This window comes from Lampetra fluviatilis, chromosome 24 (genome assembly GCF_964198595.1).
Source record: "Lampetra fluviatilis chromosome 24, kcLamFluv1.1, whole genome shotgun sequence".
Lineage (NCBI taxonomy): Eukaryota > Metazoa > Chordata > Hyperoartia > Petromyzontiformes > Petromyzontidae > Lampetra > Lampetra fluviatilis.
In genome coordinates, this window is record NC_136298.1 from 6083323 (window position 1) to 6105410 (window position 22088).

Consider the following 22088-nt stretch of genomic DNA (forward strand, 5'->3'; position numbering starts at 1 on the left):
GGTTTGTCGCGTAAACAGAACTTGCCAATTTGTTACTATCACAGCGCACCGATGTGTTGGAGAGCCAAGCCACAACATTTACAATCTGACTCAGATTGTAAATGCTGTTGCTTTGCTCTCCAATACACCGGTGTGCTGTACTAGTAACGAATTTCCATGTTCTGTTTACGTGACAAACCTTACTAATTGGCTGTCCGGTTCTGACGGGTTTAACGACAGATTCATATATTTACGCGATCTAACCCAAAACACGTGTATTATGGATTATATTGGTCGCAAAAGCCTACGTGTTAAACTGGGGTAAGAGAAGCCATTCATCCAGCAGTAGACAGACCAGACGATTATGACGGTGACTCATTGGGATGCAAAGACAACTCAATGCATTTGTCAATTACACGGAGGCCTTCAAAGGATTAGTTTTTATAATACGCAACGTTTCGGGCAATGACCCTTGTTCATAGCACATTGAGATACAGTTGCAATTAGAGGCTCAAATTTTACTGCAGAGTGCAAGTACTGTGTCTGTGTATTACTCTGCATTAAAATCGTTCAAAAATAGATGGCAAAATTCACGTTTCTTCATCATCGTGTGATGATGATGATGTCCTTGTTGAAGAACTGCTCATCAGTGGAGTGGCCAATGCGACATCAGTGTGATGTAGAACACACACGGAGTGCAGGTGCGTGCGTGTGTGTGCGTGGCAAGGCAGCAAGCATTGCAAGCAAGAGTAGGTGGCAAATGGGCACGGTGAACGCGAGAGAGGTGGAAACAAAAGCCATGATACTTCATTGTTTTAATCTTTATTATTATATTCGTATTATTCTTCTTCGCCTATTCCTCCTCCTCCACCCTTTGTGATTGGCTCATTGCCGGGCAAAAAACGAAATGTCCGGGAGATGTGCCCTGGCCAGCGATTGGCTGCGTCTTAGCCGTGTGGCTTTGTTCGCGCGCAGGAATGGGAGCTTGTGGGGGGGGGTGGCGATGTGATGCGGTGTGCCGTGCGTGCGCTGCGTGAATCACTCCTGGAGCTCGCTTGAAGCCACCAACACAGCAGCAGCAGTAGCAGCCGCCACCGGCAGCCAACGCGGAGACAAAGGGGAGCCACCACCACCATCACTGCGCTCAAGGACAAGCAGCACCCGTGGTAAGAACGAAGATGCCCCCCCTCCCGTCTCTCTCTCCCTTTGTGTTGTAGCCTGTAAGCCTTTACGACTGGTTGGGTGGGAGGTGTCTGTTATCGAGCAGCAAACCTATGAAGGTGCCGGTGCGTGCACACAAGGGAGGTTGCGTGGGTGACCAACAAACACCCCACACCCAGCCGCCTTTGTCTCCCCACTGCTGCCGATGTTTAAACGTCGCGCCAGGTGCTCGTTTAATAATGAGCCGACCGAAGGAGAGAGTCCGGGACCGCTGGTGGATGATTCGTCCCACCCGTTGTCGGTTGTCGGTGGCCGTGAGCGGGGATCGAACTGGGGTTGGGCCGGTTTCGAAGCGCAGTGCCGCTAACCACTGCGCCACCGCTCCCCCCCTTGGTGCGAGATAGAGGTTGTGCACGTACATGGCGTTGTGATGTAGCAGCAATCTGCTCGATTGTATATGAGACGGGGTGTGAATGTAAATGATGCATTCAATACTGTGGCGTGTAGGCCAAATTTGGCAGTGCGTTTATAAAATAAAACGTAAGAGTCCCGTTGTAAATCTACTGCTGGATGAACGTCTTCACGCTGGCGAAAGGAAGGGGTGATGTTGTATAGCGGGATACATGGTCGGTTCGGATGTTTCTCGACACTGATGTTAGCCGTGGCTGGGAATCGAACTCGGGCGACTGGGATCATTCGATGTGTGTGTGTGTCCGTACACATCCTGTGTGTGAAATTAAATTTAATGGTTTCGATCCTGTTCATTCTATACGGGGGGGGGGGGGGTCTTTGTTTTATTTTGTTATAGGTACGGTTGTGAGCGTATAAATAACCCGTTGTTTATTCCATAGCCAATGTTGGCGTATGATCGGCGATTTAAATAGCCCTTATCCTACAGCCCTGTCCGCTTCTATGGAATAGGCACGGAGTGGTGGCGCAGCGGTTAGCGCACCGCGCCCTACGAGTTCAATTCCCGACCACGGATCACGTCAGTGGCGAGTGATGTCTGAACCGGATCTGTGTCCGCCACGCCTCCCCGGCGTTCGTATACTGACCAACAGCGGTGAAGTATGGCACTGACAAACCTCCAGGACAGAGCCGTCGTGGGGAAGCCCTCATCCAGCAGTGGATAAGACACGAGGTTGCAAAATAGCCGCCTTGTGCTCTATCATACGGTAACAGCGTGCAGTATAACATGCATTGTGTGTGTAGCCTATTGCCTGTATAGATAGCATGTTTCTAGATATGATGGTAATTTAAAAAATGTGCACTAGTGTATGTTGATAATAAAATACAATATAGAACACGTACAGTTCACGTTTGTACTAGTACATATCATATTCGTAACCTGCACATTTTTTACATACATTTCACCTATTTGATCCACCGTCAATAAATCTCCACGGTATAAAAACTGTACCCTTAATGCATACAAGAGATGCTTTGATATGTAATGCTTACGATGTATTTTAGTATACACACCTTGCTGTGTGTAATAACGAAAGGCAACGTGTACCAGGATGTCTTTAAACTTTGCATATCGCTTGCTCTGATATGCATCAGAAACCTGGACGTTGATGGGGAAAAAAATGCAAAAATAACACCCAGAAAATTGCAAACAAAAACTAAAAATAATCGTGGGAGAGGAACTTTGCTAGGAGTAGCATTGAAAGACAGAGAGAGGGGGGCGACGGAGATTGGAGAAACGTGCGAAGGTTAAAGACGAACATCGTATTGACTGCTTACAACAACAAGAAATGTCGAGTAAGATTTGGGCAGGGCACATAGCTGGAGGGGATAGTCACCAACCGTGCTAATCGAGGCTGAAAGGCGGGAGGGAGTGGCAGAACAAGGAGGCAAACGAGGCCCGAGAGGACGTCCATTGCGGAGATGGAGCGAGGACATCATCCCCGTGCACAGGAGCGAAATGGATTGTTACATCACAAGACCATGGTGGATGGCTTGACCATACTGAGTGCAGAACAGTTTGGTGTTGCTGCACTCTGCCCTCTATTGCCCTTAATGCCAATTACACCTGCATGTTATGGTAACATATCTAAGCACTATCCAGGCTCGGATCTGCTTAGCTTGCGAACTCCGACGAGACCGGGTGCACTCTGGGTCATTTGTGCCTAGGCGTAACCTTCCCTGAGCCAGTTGTGGAAATTCCAACATTCATATGGCAGGGCGGCAGTATATCCATGGGACAATCACTGTGGATTTCCCCAGAAAGTGGTGCTCGTTGTATTTACACCGGAGGGTTGATGGGCTGACTTGTGTAAACATAACGCTCATTAAGCAATATGTGACGTGTGTGAATACACACGTGCTACAATATATTCGGCCCTGTTAAATGACCTTTATATATTATCTGTGCACCATATGCAATATATAAATGACATGGGGCGTAGTACAGTAGTTGATGTGTTTTAATGTGAAAGCTGCCCAACATCATCTCGGTCAAGGGCATTGAAAATTATGCTGTCGAGTGTTGGCAGGGGAATCACCGATGCTCGTGTGTTGTGCAGCATAATTGTGGATTGCAATGTCACGGCGTCCTCCGTGCTCCTTGGCGATGATTATATGTCTTCTTGGCCTAGGAGCATATAATAAATAAAAATGGCTAAGGGATGTCAATGTTGTGGGTTTAGTAACGAATTGGCGTGTTTTGTTTAGGTGACAAACTTTACTAATTGGCTGTGTCGGGTGGTGGCGGGGGTCTAACCCCCAAAAAAAAAACACTTCTGGATGGAGCATGTTTACTGAAGAGATGGAGCCATGAAAGCAGCTCGTCTGCAGTTGTTAGCTGGATGATGAACATCTTAGGATTATCGGAGATGATGGCGGCTTGGAGAAGGATTCATTCAGCATTTGATTGACCAATGATGATGAATGGGCATAAACTGCAGGTGGATTACGGATGGAAGGGGATTCATAGAGGTAGCCCAATTAATGTGACAATTTAAATTGTGCGCGAATGAACAACGTGGAGGCATATGTCTTGTTTTACACATCAACAAATGAATAGCTCCAGATTAAAAAATGCCATCATGTCCATACCTCTCCAACACTTTTCATTCATTGCCAGATCCCACATCTTCCACACAGTAAATATGAGACTTCTAAAATCTACCATAACATTATCCCACCATCTACTCTTTCCCTCGGTTACCGAATTCATGGAGACCACTCCACTGTCTGTCTTGGGAATCGACCCTTCCCCTTCCTGCACATAGTCCCACCCAGTGCATCCGTTTTTGTCTAATTATAAGTAATGGGACCCTGGCAGATGGGCCTAAAGTAGGCCAACAGCACCCACAATAGGGGAGTGGGACCCTGGGTAAATGTCAATAACTAAAGGCAGATGAGCCTCAAGCAGGCTAATATCCACAACTACTGCAAATGAATGAGTGGCTACACCTGGTATATTGTTCTGGTCATCAACTACCACAATGTCAAAGGAATGAATATAAATGTATACATATATGGTCTCTACAATAAAGTAGACCAGTTATGGGACGTTTTGCCTGTGATTCCTGTTATTTGGGGCGACAAAACGGTCCATGGAAAATCTATATCCATCCCTCTCTGATTCCTATTCTTGATTATCTGTATTTTCCCCATAATGCATTGAAAATTGATTTCCGATTCAAATCTTTTTACAGATAAGAGGAGTTATCTTATTTTTAGATGTCAGAATCAGAATCTATATTCACACTGGAGGAACCCGATTAACTTTACGGCTCATTTTTCACAGATGTCCAGTAGGGGTGGGTCAGAAAGTTACGATGTGCAGTGTGGTTCGCGTCGTTATTTTAATTAAGTGGCAGTTGGGATTTTGTTTTCCAAAATATGCCTGCAATGTTTAAACATTGTTTGCGTGCTTTCATAATAACCACTGTTGACAAATGTTATACCATGTATCGATATTATAGGCTTATGAGATGCGCCATGTCATATTATTGTCTTCATATAAATTACGTTATACCGTACCACAGTGTCACATATAAGCTCCTGTGGTTTTCAAGTGCTTCGGGCATGCATGCATTAGAAGACGTGACGAGCATTGATAAAGTGTGTTTATATGCTGTGAGTGTACATGTATGCACAGTTCTTAAATTAGAACACAACGGAAGTCATTTGTAAATAACATTAAAATGCGGATGCAAGGAGAGTGGATGAGCCCTGGGTGTGCTGGGTGGATGGTGATGGACCATCCATCAATAAATTAGCATGCGCACCGTTACGGATGCCGAGTGTAAAATTGAGTGCGTATTTTATTACTCATTTTAATGTGATGGCTTAACTCAAGGCATTTAAAGATCTGCACTTTCACCTACACTTAAAAATATCACATTAATTTTGGCGAAAACTTCCAAATCTTATCATTCGTACACAATACTATACGGTACATTCGATTTCAAATAAACCGGAGGCATACTAAAATTGATTAGGGACTTCTGCAAGCAGAAATTAAAATTGGCAGTTGTGGTGCTAATCTCTTGGTAGGATCGTGTGAAATTGCGATGGCTAAGGCAGGCCTTCATCCAGCCGTGCATTTATCGTGACTGATGAGGCTGCATCTGTTGGCAGTTCTGCAGCAATGGTGGAAATGCCACATATCTACCCATAGGACAGGCGCTGTTGGTATATCACGAAATGGTGGAGGCTCACAGGTTGCTGCTTATTTCATTGACCTTGGAGACGTGCTTATACATTGTAATTACAGATTAATCCCTCTTTTCTGCAATGTAATCTGCACATTTTATTTTCTTTTAGCCAATAATTATTCACAGATAATCTAGAGGCGTCTTGCAATATAGGAAGGGACCACCTCAGATTATCGCGGATAATAGGATAAATAGGGGTGCAGGAATCGTGGGTAATATGGTCACAGATAAGAGGAGTTCTGTATAGAGCACTGGACTACAACTGCATCACATGATTTGACCGAAGCTGGGAATTGAAATCATAGTTCCATTGATAACCCAAGCTGCTCCAGCACCTTGGCAGAACGGGCACGAATGTTAGTAATACACATTTATATTTACAGCCGCTGCTGGTTAAAAGTCGACCCGCGTCATATTGGTCCTCGGGCTGGTTTGACTATTGTGTACTTCACCTGGCTAATCAGTTTGAGCTGAAGGGAAGGGCCCAGTACTAATTCAGATGTCACGCGTCGCTGATGTTAACCGTGGACAGGACTGAAACGAAGGTCACCACGTTCAGAGCGCACTTCGCTAACCACTGCCACTGCTCACTCTGAAACCAATTTCCACAGAAATATGGAAAGTAAGCGAAAACGCCTGCTTTTGTGTATATGTAAATTATTGTACAGTAGCACCGACATCTATGTCCAATATTGCATGTTTGTGGATATTTTCTGACCACCTTTTCTTGTTTTCAAAATATTTTGACCACCGTAAGAAGGACATAAGCCATTTTGCAAATGGTGATGACGTTGGATCGCCAATCGCCACCGCTGGCCTAACATTGTCCCCGTTGCAGCATGTCCTCTGGCATGATGTGTGCTGTGCACATTGCGGCTTGAAGACTCTGTGCTATTTATAGCACCAGTGATAGAGTGGTGGGTTTTGCGCTGGAGCTGTATCAGCAGTCCAATGGTGACCATAGTGACAGTTGCCAAGGCGATGACAGAATGAAGCTTGAACATACCTAACTGGGAAGGTTATAGAGGGGAAACATAACAGTAGAAGCTGTACTGTGTAATTTTACGGTGAGGATTTTAATACATTTTATTGGAGTAGTAAAAGACGAAAAAATATAAATCATCCCTGCTGTAAAGATCACACACTCACATTGCCACTTGCTGGGTACACTAACCCAGCATGTTTATATATTTTTCACGTGTTCATTTATTTAACTCCTTCGACAGTCAATGCATCTGTAGATTTGTGAGTGTCTTGAAAGTGAAATTATTTTTGTAATGGAACCTTGGCTACACAGGCAAATCAAACTGATGGGACTCGTGATTCATGTTTATGGGCTACTCAGCCATGCATAGCCATATACTGAATGAGCTACACACAGCTGGTCCTTGTTTTAAAATTTAAGTGACAATAATATCGAGGTGGCTGGGTAGCTTGGAGAACTAATGCTCAAGGTTTTTGTCCTCAGAACACTGAACCAATATTACTGCGTGGGTTTTCCGATAGTTGTGCTGTATAGCGCTCTCCCTGAAGTGTTTTCAGGTTGTACGGCATGTCTGACATTTCGTTCCACATGCTGGGAGATTTTTCAGGGTGTTTCGCTCCGTGTGCTGGGAGCACCTCTGTGAACTGAAGACAGCGTGCCGGACAACACGCGGTACAACCCAAAAACCCATTGGAATGCTAAACTTAAGGTCTTGGGTTTGATTCCAAAGCTGCCATCCATTTGAATCCCCCACGCCTATGTTATTACATCACGAATGCGCTCAGTTCAGTCACCAATTGCATAAAAAATGGTAACAAAGTTAATTTAATTCAGTTAATTGATAAAGTCACAAATTAGGCAACCTCACGGTTATCATTTGACTATTATCCAAAGAATACACACGGTGTCATTTTAAGGTAATGATAGTTTTAGAACATACGGCTTATTCATGGAATATTTCAGTGGCTGAACACAAAATGTAATGCACCCACCATCCCCCAACATTTATAAAAAAAAAAGCCAGTTTGACTGAGTGTCCAACACTGGTATGTTATGAGCATTTCTTCTTTTTGAAGAAAGGCAGGCATATTTTTAAAATAATAATTACAGCCCCAATCCATTGATAAACTGTGCCCAAGTAGAATGCCACTTGATGATTATACTAATGATGACCCACATCTTGGTAGCATGTGAAATTGAAATGTACCATCTGAAATTGTGGAACTGCCCATATGCATTCTCTGCGAGGGTTAAATTTGTGTGTGTCGTCTTTCTCTGGGGAATTAACCAACGGAAACATTCTCAATTCTCGGCACACGAGTATAGGGCGTGTGTGTGTGTGGGGCTTACGGTGGAGCAGCAGTATAGCTGATAGCGCACTGCGCTACGAATCCGATCCGAGTTCGATTCCCGACAACGGCCAACGCCAGTGACGATCATTTTAATAGGTTCTGGGCCTCCCCTAGGTCGACTTAGCCTTAAATGAGTACCTGGTGCGGTGTGTAAATATCGCTACTAGGGAGACAAAGGTGGCTAGCATAGTGTTTGGCCACCCACCCCCTCGTGTGCCGTTTCCAGCCTTCATAGCAGCTCGTTAACAGCACTTGCCCCAGCAGTCTGTTAAGGCTATACGGGGGATCTTTTTCTCTTGTGGCTGCCGGTGCCCTAAGCGTCACGCTCGTTGGTTGCTTCTGAATGCTCAATACGAGTTGCTTAATTCGTACCCACAGGGTGTACAATCATGGCGTCGGCAAGTGAGCGCTACGGACCCAAAGACGCGGCGGACCAGAATTTCGACTACATGTTCAAGCTGCTCATCATCGGCAACAGCAGCGTGGGGAAGACGTCCTTCCTTTTCCGTTACGCCGACGAGTCGTTTACCTCGGCCTTCGTGAGCACGGTGGGCATCGACTTCAAAGTGAAGACCGTCTATCGCAACGAGAAGCGCATCAAGCTGCAGATCTGGGTACGTGCTATGAAACCGTCATTCGTCTCCTCGTAGCACCGTCATGGTCATCGTCATCACATCGCCATCGTTACCATCATCATTGCCGTCATCATCAGCATCATTGTCATAATCATTATTGTCATAATCCTCATTATTATCATCACCTCCTATTAGCCCGGTTGGCTATGTACGGTGTGAAAGAAGTTCAACATACATGCATCGTTGTAAGCGTCATCGTTATCCTCGTCGCAATCATCACTCTCGGACACATTTATGCTGTGCTTTTCACACTGATGGTGATTTATTGTGCCCATCAACAAAATACTGTAGCCCACCTTTAAGGCTGTGTTTTAATGAATGTGTTCCTGGAAAAAGGGATATTGTGACACGGACAAATGAATTCACATTGAGCTGCATTTTCGCCGTAATGTGATTAGATGTTGTGTCTTCACGTGTCTAATGGAGGAAGACCACAAATGTGTTATTTTTCACATGAAATCCACTGAAAGGAAAATGCTGTAATGTGAATTCAATCAATTTTCTATAGCTGTCATGCCCTGACTCCAATATATATCTCCTGCATACAAAATAGATTGCACTCTAATGACTGCAATTATGTAATTACTGCACTCCGGAGTACAATAGTATTTAGAAGCCACGGATTTTATATAATTGTCACTTAAACCATGCAATGTGACAAATACCGCACTGCTTGTGCTTTTGCTACAGGACAATAATGTTTAGTTCTATATCATAATAGCATCATCGTTTATGCAGATTGGATTTCACAATTGCTGAGGAAATACCACTTGGAAGGCAGCCAGGCGGTTGAACCTGTGCCAAAAATTGCTCATGCTCTGCAGTCCTCTATCTATTAAGATTATTGTAACCTTAATCCGACTGCCACTATCCGCCCTGAACAATTAACTGGCCACACCCAGTGCAGTATCTGTGCCTGGTGGAACCTTAATTTCCATGAGATGTTCATTACGTTATCCTATGCATCTAAAAACCAACATTTCTTAAATTATTGTTCAAACAATGTAGTATCACAAATTTTGTGCCACATGTCTTTGGGGTATGTTTGTTCATGGACATTATTTTGGAATGAGATTTGTTTGATTAATAAGGAGGCGATTAATGAATCCAATCCTTATTTGTAAGTTGCTTGTATTCCAAAATTCATTTAAGTAGACGGTACAAAAAGCTCGAGTACGTTTTTTGTTTTGACACTCACTGTGGATCTGATCATTACTCTCTGGTTCTTTCGGTAAAGTCACGTAAAAAAAAATCACGACGTTTCGGGCGCAACACAAGCGCTCGTCATCAAATGACGAGCGCCCGAAACGTCGTGCTTTTTTTAAATTCTTTTTTTTCACCTACGTGACTTTACCGAAAGAATCAAAGAGTATGGATCCTTGCAGTCACGAAAACTTCAAATCTAGAATGATTTGATCATTCTTCAGTACAACACAGAGTAGTTGTTGACAGACAATCTGTGCAGCGGCATACGAGAGCTCTCATCTTGAATGCATGGACCTTCTGTTTTCTCTACAAAATGCAAAAAAAAATCCAATCATCCCACTCAGGACCCTCCTAGCAAGAGGACCCTCTAAAACCCAATGAATGATGCCTGCATATGAAAGCATATTCTTCTCGTGCCGTACTGCGATAAGAACTCGGCCACCTGAGTTTGATTTGAGACCATGCATGGCTAACGTCAGCGGTGAGTGATGTCTGAACCGGTCTCAGGGTCTCTACCATTTCCCCAATACACACCGGTGAACATGGTGAATTACGTGCGACCATACTTTACCATGCTGGTCTGGAACTCGCATTGCATGGGGAGGACTGCATCCAGGGGTGGTTTAACGGAGAGCTTTGCAAATTCTGAAATTATTCATGACATTGGGTATCCAGTCTTTCTCTGCTGAGCCACTGTGTAATTGCAGTACTGACAATTAACTGTCACAGTTTGCAGTGGCCTTCAGCAGTAGATTGACAGACGGGTCTATACATAATTTTATATAGATGCACACTTCTGTATCGCCTGCATATATACTCTTACATGCACTGTAGACGTATGCAGAAATGGTGAAATGCATTTTATGTGTTTCTGGCCTGTCGCTTATCGCTATGGAAACGTGGCAGCTGTGCACTCTCTCGTGTGTCTCTACCCACTAATGCAATTGGGGGCCTTGGTGAAGCTGGCCGGAGCTGATGGGGAGCAAACACACACACACAGACACTCACCCAAGAGCAAGTGTCATTCAGTGAAAAAACAAAACGGAGTGCGTGTATGTGCTCCGTTTTATTGACTGAAATGGCACAGCAAAGGTCAGCTCCGTTACACGCAGCAGGAAAAGCGTAGAAAACAAAGCGAATGCCGCATAGGTTTTCTATAGTGTGATTAAGCAATGCTTTAAGTTGTTGGAGGCAATTCGTTTTAAAACGTGGCATCGATCATTTATAGCGGGGTTAAACACGGCCTCATTTGCATGACGTCAATACGTTTTGTTCTGCATGATAGAAAAGGTTGCCTCTGGTCATATCGCCTGAAATGTGCCCAGTCTCAGCGGATCTTGGAAGCTAAGCAGGCCGAGCCTGGTTAGTGCTTTAATGATTGACCGCCAAGGCATAGCAAAGGTGTCAAGGGCTACTTTCGGGTATATGTTGTCAGAAGGGCAGTGCAGAATATCAATTATTGAACTGTACTATGCTCCTCACTATCACAAATTTATATTGAGCAGTATGTAATATTTTGATCTGTTAAATGTACATGTATTATAATGTTATATTATGTCATTGTAATATAGTATGCATAAAATTTGAATCCAGAGTGCGCACACATATATAATTTACTGCACATGTTATTGTGTAACTGCAAGGCTACAAAAATGGCGCCAAGAGCTTCCTAACAAATGCATCCATGAGTCATATTTAATTTAAAATTGCTTCCTTTGTCGCACACGAAGGACAGATTTTCACTCGTGAGCCATTTTGCGAGTGAGAAAGGTTGAGTCGGTGCCTAAATATAAACATAACTCACGAATTGACTTCTTTGTGTTCATCTTCAGCCCACTGGTGTCATGACCACCTGCAGTCCGCAGTACTGTGTTTAACAGTAACAAGGAGCCTCGCTTTAATTGCTCCTGCTAATTAATGTGTACGTGCTTGTGGACGCGCAAAGTGACACCGTGCAATTACTGAACGGCGGAACAGTGCCAGTAATTTTAATAACATCTACGTTTAAGAAGCGAGGATTACGACAATTGTGGGTGGAACGGTGACACGGTGGTTAGCGTACTGGCACTGTGAGTTTTGGATGCTGGTAACATTGGTGCAGAGGGATATCTGATTTGGTCCTAGACTCCCCCCCCCCACACTCCAAACCCCCATATGGTCTTGTAAGATATGTAAATGTGAGCTAATCTATTGCATTATCAATTTGTTAATTTTAACCACACTGTCACCGAGTCACCGCTTCATAATGGTGCCTCGAAATAACATGGCATCCTTTGTATGATGCTGTTTTGTATAATTAACAGTCTTGGATATACACTGTAGTGCTATTGATGAGGATTATCCAGAGCCGATGATTTACTTAAATGCACCTGAAGCTACAGATTCTACGGGCGCTGGGGAGTTTGGCATCGATTGGGGTTGAAATAAAAATGGGAAGGTTCAGCCCTGCAATTTACGCATTCGCGCAAACACTAGAGGGCATTTGGTCTACTCTTTCACGTTCGTTGGCCAGACATTTGCTGATTGACCTGCCTATTGAACAGTTGTGGTGTATCCATTTATAGCGCTGGGTGGCCAGAGGTTGAGGGGATTTTGAGAAAATTGCATCATTGTTTCAACTGCCATACCGGAAGATGTAATCGAACCGGTGACCTTCTGCGTTCAAGTCCAGTGTGAGAACCATTACACCGCGTCATCTCTATATTTGGAGTAAGCCACCTTTTTAATATCCCGCCATGCCAAGGCGTGAGCTATAAATCTGCCTACATTTTTTCACGGTGTGGATGGATTAGAGAACACGTGCGTTTTAACGACATGATTCACACTTAAGAAAAGTAAGTGGGCTTGGGCAGCACAAGTCCCACGAAGAGATGATGGCCAATGGTGAAGAATAATGACGCAGTGGCGGCCAAGGAATGGAATGCATCTCACGGGACGTCTTCCGAGGAAACGGAGCGATGGAATCTGCTCGTGTGCAGGTGCTTAGGTGGATTTATTACATCATGGGATTGTTGAGAGTTAATATCGACAGCTTGGGGGGGAGGCCTCTGTCTAGGAGTGGATTGATCATGGCTGCTGATGATCATGATGAATGGACCACACACTGTTTTTTATGTGCTCCGTATAATGCATCAATGTAAAAACAACAACTTGAAAGTGCATATTTAGAGGGTGAGCGGTGGATTTGGGTGGCCTAATACCATTGCAGGAGGCTGAGCCGTTGCCGCTGAGACCCCAGGTTTTAATCTGGGCATCCTCCCGTGATTAAGCGGAGTTGTCAGGCCTAGTGAAACGCAACGCGTCTTATCCACGTTGAAGTAGGAGATGTTTGTTGGCACCTAAGAAAATTCACGGAAAGGGCTTTTATGTCGTCTATTAGAAGCAGACTAACATATTTAAGTGCCTTTTTGAAACCTGAACTTGTAATGAGACGGCAACACACCAATGCCACCTAAAGAAGACCTTTTTTAATCTTCTGTGACACGTGGATCAGAAACGTGGACGTTGATGAAGAAAATTGAACAAATTCTGTCAAATTTTGATTTAAAGCTTTCGTGACTGCAGGGATTCATATTCTTGGTTCTTTCGGTAAAGTCACGTAGAAGGGAAATAATGAAATAATAAAAATAGAAAACAATAAAATGCCCACGACGCTTCGACTGCAACACAAGCAATCGTCATCAGGCTTGTGTTGCAGTCGAAACGTCGTGAGAATTTTTATTGGTTCATATTTTTATTATTTTATTATTTCCCTTCTACGTGACTTTACCGAAAGAACCAAGAATATAAATTCTGACAAGTGAACAAAGGACCATCGAGAGTTGCTTATCTGGAATTGCACTGCGAGACTGGAAGCAGAGTGGAGGAAAATGTGTTCCGTGGGTTTTCAGTAACTGAATATCTATATGAATATGTAAAGCAGTAATTTAACCAAATGCAATATTTGTTTCTTTAACGCAAGCCTTACGTTGTTTTTGGTTGGCGGCTGAACGTAACCTTTGGTCCTTGATTTTCGTTAAATAACGCTAAAATGTTAAGTAAAAAGAAAATCATGAAAACACTGGTCATTTTATCGACAGCAAACCATTGTCGATACCACTCACAAATATATGTTAGACAACAGTTGACAAGAGTTTCATCCTATTATCCACAATTACTAGTAGATAACATGCGCTTATAGAAACAACACGGCTTGGAGGACGTAGGCAAGTTAATGGCATTATTTGGACTATTAAGCAAAGTGGCTTGGGCAGGACATAGCGGGAAGGGATGGTGGCTCGTGGTCGAGACTTACAAAGGGTATTGTCATCCACAAGAGGGAATGTGCTCAAGAAGTCCACCACGGAGATGGAGCAAATGAAATTGGTCCATTTGCATGAGCTGTATGTATTGCTGCATTGCGAGACCGTGACATATATGGGAACGGCTTCGGGAGGCCTGCAACCATCGGTGGATATATCATGGTTGATTCTTGTTGTTATTAGCTGCAAAAATTATGTTACTTCACAAACCTAATCGCAGATAGCCGGAGGAATTTACCACCCAGCTACTATTATCCTCAAAGTGTTTGAGTGATAGGAAAATGTACGGAAGTGGTGTAGTGTCGTGTTGTAATGTAGCGGAGCAGTGCAGTTTAGTGGGGAGGCATAGTGTGGTGTGCCGTGCCGCATGGCTGTGGTGTCATTAGCAATGACTGGATATGGCAGCAGTGGACAAACATCGTCATGGATTTTAATATTCGTCATCATAATCGTCTCTTCATCCACCACCATCATCATCAGCCACCGTATGGACTTTGCTGGATGAGAGCCTCCTCATGCCGTCTCCAATTCTCAACAGCAGCTTCAGTAATAGGATAATGATGCTGCTGATGATAATTATCATTATCGCAAATGTAACCTCCACTGGGCGCCTGAATTTCAGCTTTAAGTGCATGTTATCTGCTGGAAATTGTGGATAATAGGATGAAACTCTTGTCAACTGTTGTCTAATATATATTTGTGAGTGGTATCGACAATGGTTTGCTGTAGATAAAATGACCAGTGTTTTCATGATTGTTTTACTTATTAACACATTGGTGTTATTTAACAAAAATCAAGGCCAAAAGGTTATGTTCAGCCTACCGAATAGAACATAAGGTTTGCGTTAAAGGAACGGATATTGCATTCGGCTAAATTACTTCTTTGCATATTCATATAGATATTCAGTTACTGAAAACCCACGAAACACATTTCCCTCCACTCTGCTTCGCTTTGTGCGTGTCCTGACACTGTGCCACGAGGACACAGCTGCGTTTTAAATGAGGTAATTGAATCTGCCACAGAAACACATGCAGGCAGGCTATTCCAGTAATGACCTACCCTTTGTTGAGAAGAATTGCATGCTCAATGCCCTCTTGCATTGAACACTCTCTTGGTTAGAATTTGTGAGCGTTGGCCTCTTATTACACCAGTCATATTAGGTTTAACAAACCAGTGACCCCTGCAGCCATTCATACTCACGTTAACTGAAATATAAAAATGTGTATAGGCAAATACACGTGAGGTTTTTGCCCACGATTTTGTGTGGCACGCTTTGTTTGAAATTAAGTCAAAGCATTATTTCCTGCGTCTTGTCAATATGTTTGACGTAGTTTAAACAAAAATGTAACCGTGTCCAAGTAGATAACTATATCCGATCTTGACAGGATTAAGGGAAATGTAGATGTTCTATTCTTTGGCATAATTTCCAACGAAACGTAAAATAATTGCTCAATTCCGTTCCAAGGATTGTTCAACGCAATGGAAAGCTGAAACAATAATAATCTGTGCGTGTTTAAAGGCTTGTAGACATTACAATTTAATTTGTTGGGTGATGGAGAGCTTAATGACGCATATTGGTCAGATCATGACGTAGCCTAAACCAAAATCGATTATGAATCGTAATATTGGCTGCAAAAACCTTCGTGTCAAGGTGGTAGAAATATGTAGGTGCTTTTTTTGACTCTCCTGGTATAAATAAAGGCAATGATGAGACTCCAATCTTGTTACGGTATCGTTTTGTAAAGTTCATGGCTCAGTTGTGAACAAACAAAAAACAATTCTCCAGAAGGTCACAGAATATAAAAAAAACATATATTATTTAATAAAGAAATAATACAACTTATTTGCAATTGTTCAAAGAGCCATTTATTTATTCAAGGTCACTATTTCTGTGACCTCTGTGACAAAATCGTCACCTTAATAAATTGATAATTTAATCGAGTGGAGCGATTGCGGCAATGGTTGGCATGCTGCGCTATCAACCCCGTTGATCCGAGTTCGACCTCCGGTCGCACCAGCATCGGTGGCGGGTGACATGAACGTGTCCTGCCCTTCCCCACCTTCATGAACTCGCACAAAATTGTCTTAAATAAAACCCCCATGATTGACACAGGCATGGGGAAGCCTTCATCTGGCAATAGATATTTTTCTACATTGAAAGCGAATTTCTTTATAAATTCCTTTTGTGTTTAGTTTGTTGACTTTTCCCCTGCACCTATGATTAGCACGGTTGGCTACATATGGTGTGAAATAAGTTCAACATGCATACATGTAAATAGCAATTATTCATACATGCTTGCAATTGGGGACCCAGTTCCTCCATAGAGTCATTGTGTAATTACTGACAATTGACACATGAATATTACAGATTGATTAACGATAATACTACAAACATTTTTGTCACCTCTGCATGTACAGTAACGTATGAGAAAATTAATGTTTCTGATAATGCCTTTATATATTAAGATGTGCAATCGGTTAATGAAAAACCGGAGCGTAAATCTTGCATGGATGGCACTATAGGTAAATTACTTCTGTAAGATAAAATACATTAACATAAAAGGACCATATACATTAATTGTGTGTTGCCTGGCCCTCCGCATTCACCAATCAATCGGTCCAAAGACGCATACATTAATGATTTGATGTTGCGATCAATCAATTGGGTGCAGGCCCTCTCTGTCGGAACCTTTGGCTGACGCAGAGCAGCGTAATGTGGTTTTATAAAGCGCTCTTTAGTGGATTAAGGTGCACGCATGAGAACATGTGCACGTCACCTGCATAACAGACTTCAATGGACTAAAAATGTGGACGTGAATAGAATAGATTTCAAGAAGCACAATTTCACTGTGACTTCACCTCCATCTCGGCCTGTAAAATGATCAATTTCGTACTTTGTATACGAGTACGCATGGTGACAAAAACAGAATGTATTCTTACATTCCATGTTTGGAGATCCATGGCGGAGTTTTTGTCACACTGCACAATGGACCCGGAAACCTGAATGTGACGTCTGCACTCGTCCTGGGGCTTCCCATTTCACGAACACATGCTGACCAGCGTGGTGAAGTATAGTCCAATACTGCCCATGATGTATACGGCATGGGAAGCGCTTCATCCAGCAATTGATTGAAATTGGGATGTAAATTATGACCACAATTCTTATTCATATGTCGTTCAACAAATTAGATGAGAACACATCATTCCCTGATTTAATTTATTTTCAAAAAAATAATTACCTACCTGAAATCCTTCTCAGTTCACTAGCAGTGAGACAGCTGTCCATACAATTGGGCTGTTAGCCATACTTAGCTGCCAAGATGAAGTATCTGCATTTTCTGTACCATAGCAGTTATAGAGTTGCAATTCATTTGTGTCAAAAAGTGTCTTTGTCGTGATGATGACCTTGGTAAGTATGCCATTTAAGGGTCTATTTAAATGAAGGCAATTCAGAGGACCGCGCAGGAAGGTAATGTGAACATGAATGAAAGTAAGGCTTGGCATTGGGGAGGCTGCCATTGAGTCCTGGTGATGCTGCCACTCTCCACTGGAGATGCTGCTGCCCACGGTGTGATGGTTAGCACATTGGACTTGCAATCCAGAGGTCGTCGGTTTGATTTTGCGGCACAGCGGTTGAAATAATTGGAGTGTCTCTTAAACCCCCACTGCCTCTGTCCACCCAGCAGTATAAATGGCTTCACCACAGTTAGTCGATCGGCAGATTGCATACGGGTGGAGTAAAAAAGTGTGCGTACTCCCACCTCCTCCAAAAATATTTGTCCAGCATGGAAGAGTAGGCCAAATATCCTTTTGAGGGGCTCACGGGAGCTCCCTCCAGTGTTCCAGAAGTGGCATGAGCAAGTATTCCAACTGCACTTTTACGCGAGGATCAAGCGGGCAAATGATGCGCATATTAATACAATCACGCTTGCCATGGGCAGCAGTGTCTGTTTTTAGCTTCAATTTTAAAAGGCTTATGACACTGAATGTTAATTATAGATGAAATTTACACTGCTCAGCTTTGTGTGTCCAGCAGACATCTGCTACATTCTAAATTGACAATGTTTTTAGTGCACCCTTGCTTATTTTGAGTTTCTTTTGTACAAATACACGGTGTTCTTTTTTGACAATATAAACCAAACACTCAGGCGGATCTCTTCTTTAGCTTTAATATCCTTACAAACAAATTGAACAGACACTCTCTGTCTCTTCTTTTGATTGTCTAAGTGACAGCAGAGGCTCAAGTAGGCACACTTTACACTCTTACGATTTGACGCTCGTGAATTTTCACCTGACATCTTCCTGGAATTAATCCCTGGAGGGAGGCTGAGTGATTTCATACGGAGACTCGATCGTTCGTCATTTTCGTGGATTGTCAGGTCTCGAAGTATGGATTTCTGCCTCTATCTGCATTCCATTTTGCTCTCACATCCTCGAACACCCCCGTTGTTAGCTGCCTGCGGTCGTACGCTCAGCACGCTTCTTGGTCCTATAATCGTTTGTCCATTAATACCCCTTTTCCACTACCGCACCTGTGCCGAGCCAACATGGGGTTCTTACAGTACGGGTGGTTTTCCGCTGGCTATTTTTGAGCCGAGCCGGCACCAAACCGTACCAAACTGACACGATGGCCCCACAGGACATTTGAATCTTACTCGGGGTGGGGAGGTACGGCGGGAGGGGGTACCAGGCAGGACCAGGGCTGGGCCTAACAGCACGTTCCTTTCGTGCAACGTCAGTCACTAAAACTCAAACATGGCATCACCGACTCACCGCCTCATCTACACGTGTCTAAACTCGTTCATTGCGTGTGACGTCAGTAAGCGTGGCTTGTGCTTCTGCAGTGGGAAAAAAACAAGCCAGTCCAAACTGGCTCTGGCGTGTCCCTGGCATGGCGCGGTTGTCCGGTTGAAAAGCGGTGTTAGTGGGGTCTGCTTTCCGATCCCTTTCTCTCTCCACTCTTTGATCCATGGCCATCTCCACAGCAACACCGCGTGCTCTCATGTCCTTGTTGACAACGGTTCGCCACATCCTTTTCATTCTCCCCCTTCCCCCCCACTCTTTCTTTTCAACATAGGCTTCCGACCTTCTGGCCATAGGTCGAAACCATCTCGTTATATCTTAATTTTTGGAGCTTTCGTGACTGCAGGAATTATTCTTTGGTTCTTTCGGTTAAGTCACGTCTAAAGATAAAATAATAAATTAAAATAATAGCGACGTTTCGATTGCAACACAAGCAATCATCATCAGGCATAAAAGAAATAGCAACAAAAATCTAACTAGAAAACTATAGACAGACATACAAGCAGACAGACATCACAAGGACACAGAGAGAGGACACATTCGCTCAACTTCTTCTCCATCGATGCTGCCACCTTAGCTCGTCGTAACACTTGATTGTTTCTCACACGATCTTTTGTGCTTACTCCTCCTCGACAAATCCATCTTTGCGTCCTCATCTCCGTCAACCTGTTTGTTTCGTGTTCATCACTCCGAACCGTACGTGAACACTGGCCCGATCACCCGTTCAAACTCTTCCCTTCGGTCGCATGCCACTTCACCCGCTTACCTCCGTTTCATCTCGGCAGACTGTCTATGCCAGTGTTTAAGCCCTGCGCATTCTGAATGCACAGCCAGTGTACCTGCGTGTTGTGTCATTTTCCAGGGTAGAGCCCACTCAACTGGAAAAATTGAGCTTGCATTATTAAACTATGCACATCCCATTGAAAAAAATCTGCGAGGCAGCAGGACAGATGTTCCAGTATGACGATGTTAACCTTTTATTGCCACCGCTTTAGTGCCCCATATATTCTCCTGTGCACGGTTCGTTGAGTTTTGGAAGTACTTTACTTTCATAATTGTTGTTATCAGCCGCGATCAATCCACTGGTGGATGAATGTCACCCCGAGTCATCACAATCACTCGCGGTGCGGCGATGTTGCAATTCGTCCAATACTTCTCGCGCACGAGCTAATTTTAGTGCTCCATCTCCATGGTGAACGTTCCAATTTGGCCGCAGGATACCTTCATGTGATGGCTATTTGCAATCAAATTTGCAAATCTTGTGCAGTGTGTTACAAAACGCTGCCTAAACGTGAGATGGTATGTTATGTGTGACCTATGCTGATTGTTTAGCCATTTTTTTTTAAGCCATGTGGAAGACCTAGTTAGCATGTTGTCATATTCCTGTTTACCTTGATCAGTAAATATGCAAACGGTAAACCAATTTAATGCTTGACAAAATTATAAATTGGAATGACTTTGCAAGAGATAAAGTATATTAATTCCATTTGATATTTCCTTATTATCTTTGTCCTCTGCGTAAAATGTTACTATCATATTTTTGGTGGGGAAAACACATTATCCTATTCATAAATGCGCGTTTATAAAGATGCAGAACGTATCAAATTATCACGGTAGTAAAACGTCAATGCTAGTTGATGGATAAAGAGGAAAATACACGTTATGACACAGCATTTTCACGATCGAGACGAGGATGGAATTAAAAGTGGCTGTGTGATCTCCTCTTTCTCCCTCGGGGTCATTCTCTGAAGCTCTGGTGTATTTTTATCGCAAATAAAACAGTGACAGATGCACTTATATTTTTTTTCCTCGGCCAGAACATAGTTTGCACCACACTTGTATCGGAGAGAAAAGCCCTTCACGTGTCGGTGGTTGAGCTTTCACTCTCGCCTTCAATTTCTGACCCCATACAATGATGCATTTGGTGTTTGAAGTTGGCCTGGGTGTCCATTAGGTCAACTCGGATGACAAATGAGCAACTCTTGCGGTGTGTGTGTGTGTGTACACTCGCCCACGGAAAGAAATGCACCTGCCAATGATACTGGCTCACTGCATTTTCCTGTGCAGCGAGAGAGCCTCAGTAAAGATCATCGCTCGGAGAAGGCATTTTTTCCCCCTTTAGGTTAATTGGGATGAGAGGCTTTTTAATCTGCGTGTGGGTGGTAGGTGAGAGAGGATAAAGTAGCGATGTGGTGATTAGCCCCGCGATCTCAGTGACCTTTGTACTGTTCCCATTCATGAGCACCAGTGGCAGGTGCCATCTAAACCTGTGTAGCACCTCCAGTAGGTTGACTTCGTACTTAAATTATTATCCGGTGTGAGGTTTCCGGCAAAGGCGCTGGTCACCGCCCCCCCGCAACCATAACTGCGTGCACTATACTGGCCGAAGTAGATGCTCGCTAGCTTCACAGCTTTTGCACATGTGGTCCATATGACTCGGTATTGGTGAGGGGGTGGTAGGTGTCTTTTCCTATTGTCTCCGTGTGTTTGTGTGTGTGTAGGACACAGCTGGACAGGAACGGTACCGCACCATCACCACGGCATATTACCGTGGTGCCATGGGGTTCATCCTCATGTACGACATCACCAATGAGGACTCCTTTAACGCCGTCAGTGACTGGTGAGTACCATCGGTGGCAATTCTCAGCTGGCGTTGCTTGTGGCAAAACCGAACCCCGAATAATAATGATCTATTTATTAAGGAAAGCCACGCTGAGTATATGGACTCTTTTTTTTCAGGAGGGTTATGCATTGGCTTTCAAATTAAAGATGTGTGCCCGCTTTTGGCTCGCCATGGAACGCTTCTGTGGCCGTCTGGAATGTTCTTCCGACATGAGTAAGCCACTAGATCTATGCACTTTTAAGTCTAAATTGAAAACTAATTTCTTTAGAATAGATTTTTTTGTGTTTAGTTTGTTGTCCTCCCCTTGCACCTCCGATTAGCGCAGGAGGCTACGCACGGTACAAACAAAGTTCAAGATACATACGCGCATGCG

General features: G+C 43.6%; 1 protein-coding gene across 1 annotated transcript in view; it reads left to right on the forward strand.

Moving 5' to 3' along the window:
• Positions 1-934: 934 nt before the first annotated feature.
• The window catches only part of LOC144941095 (ras-related protein Rab-3C-like), a 29136-nt gene continuing 7982 nt past the window's right edge, over positions 935-22088 (forward strand). Inside the window, exons 1-3 of the mRNA XM_078867574.1 lie at positions 935-1145; positions 8526-8761; positions 21594-21712. Coding sequence (XP_078723700.1) covers positions 8537-8761; positions 21594-21712 — 344 coding nt within the window. The 5' untranslated portion in view covers positions 935-1145; positions 8526-8536. The remainder of the gene's footprint in view (positions 1146-8525; positions 8762-21593; positions 21713-22088) is intronic.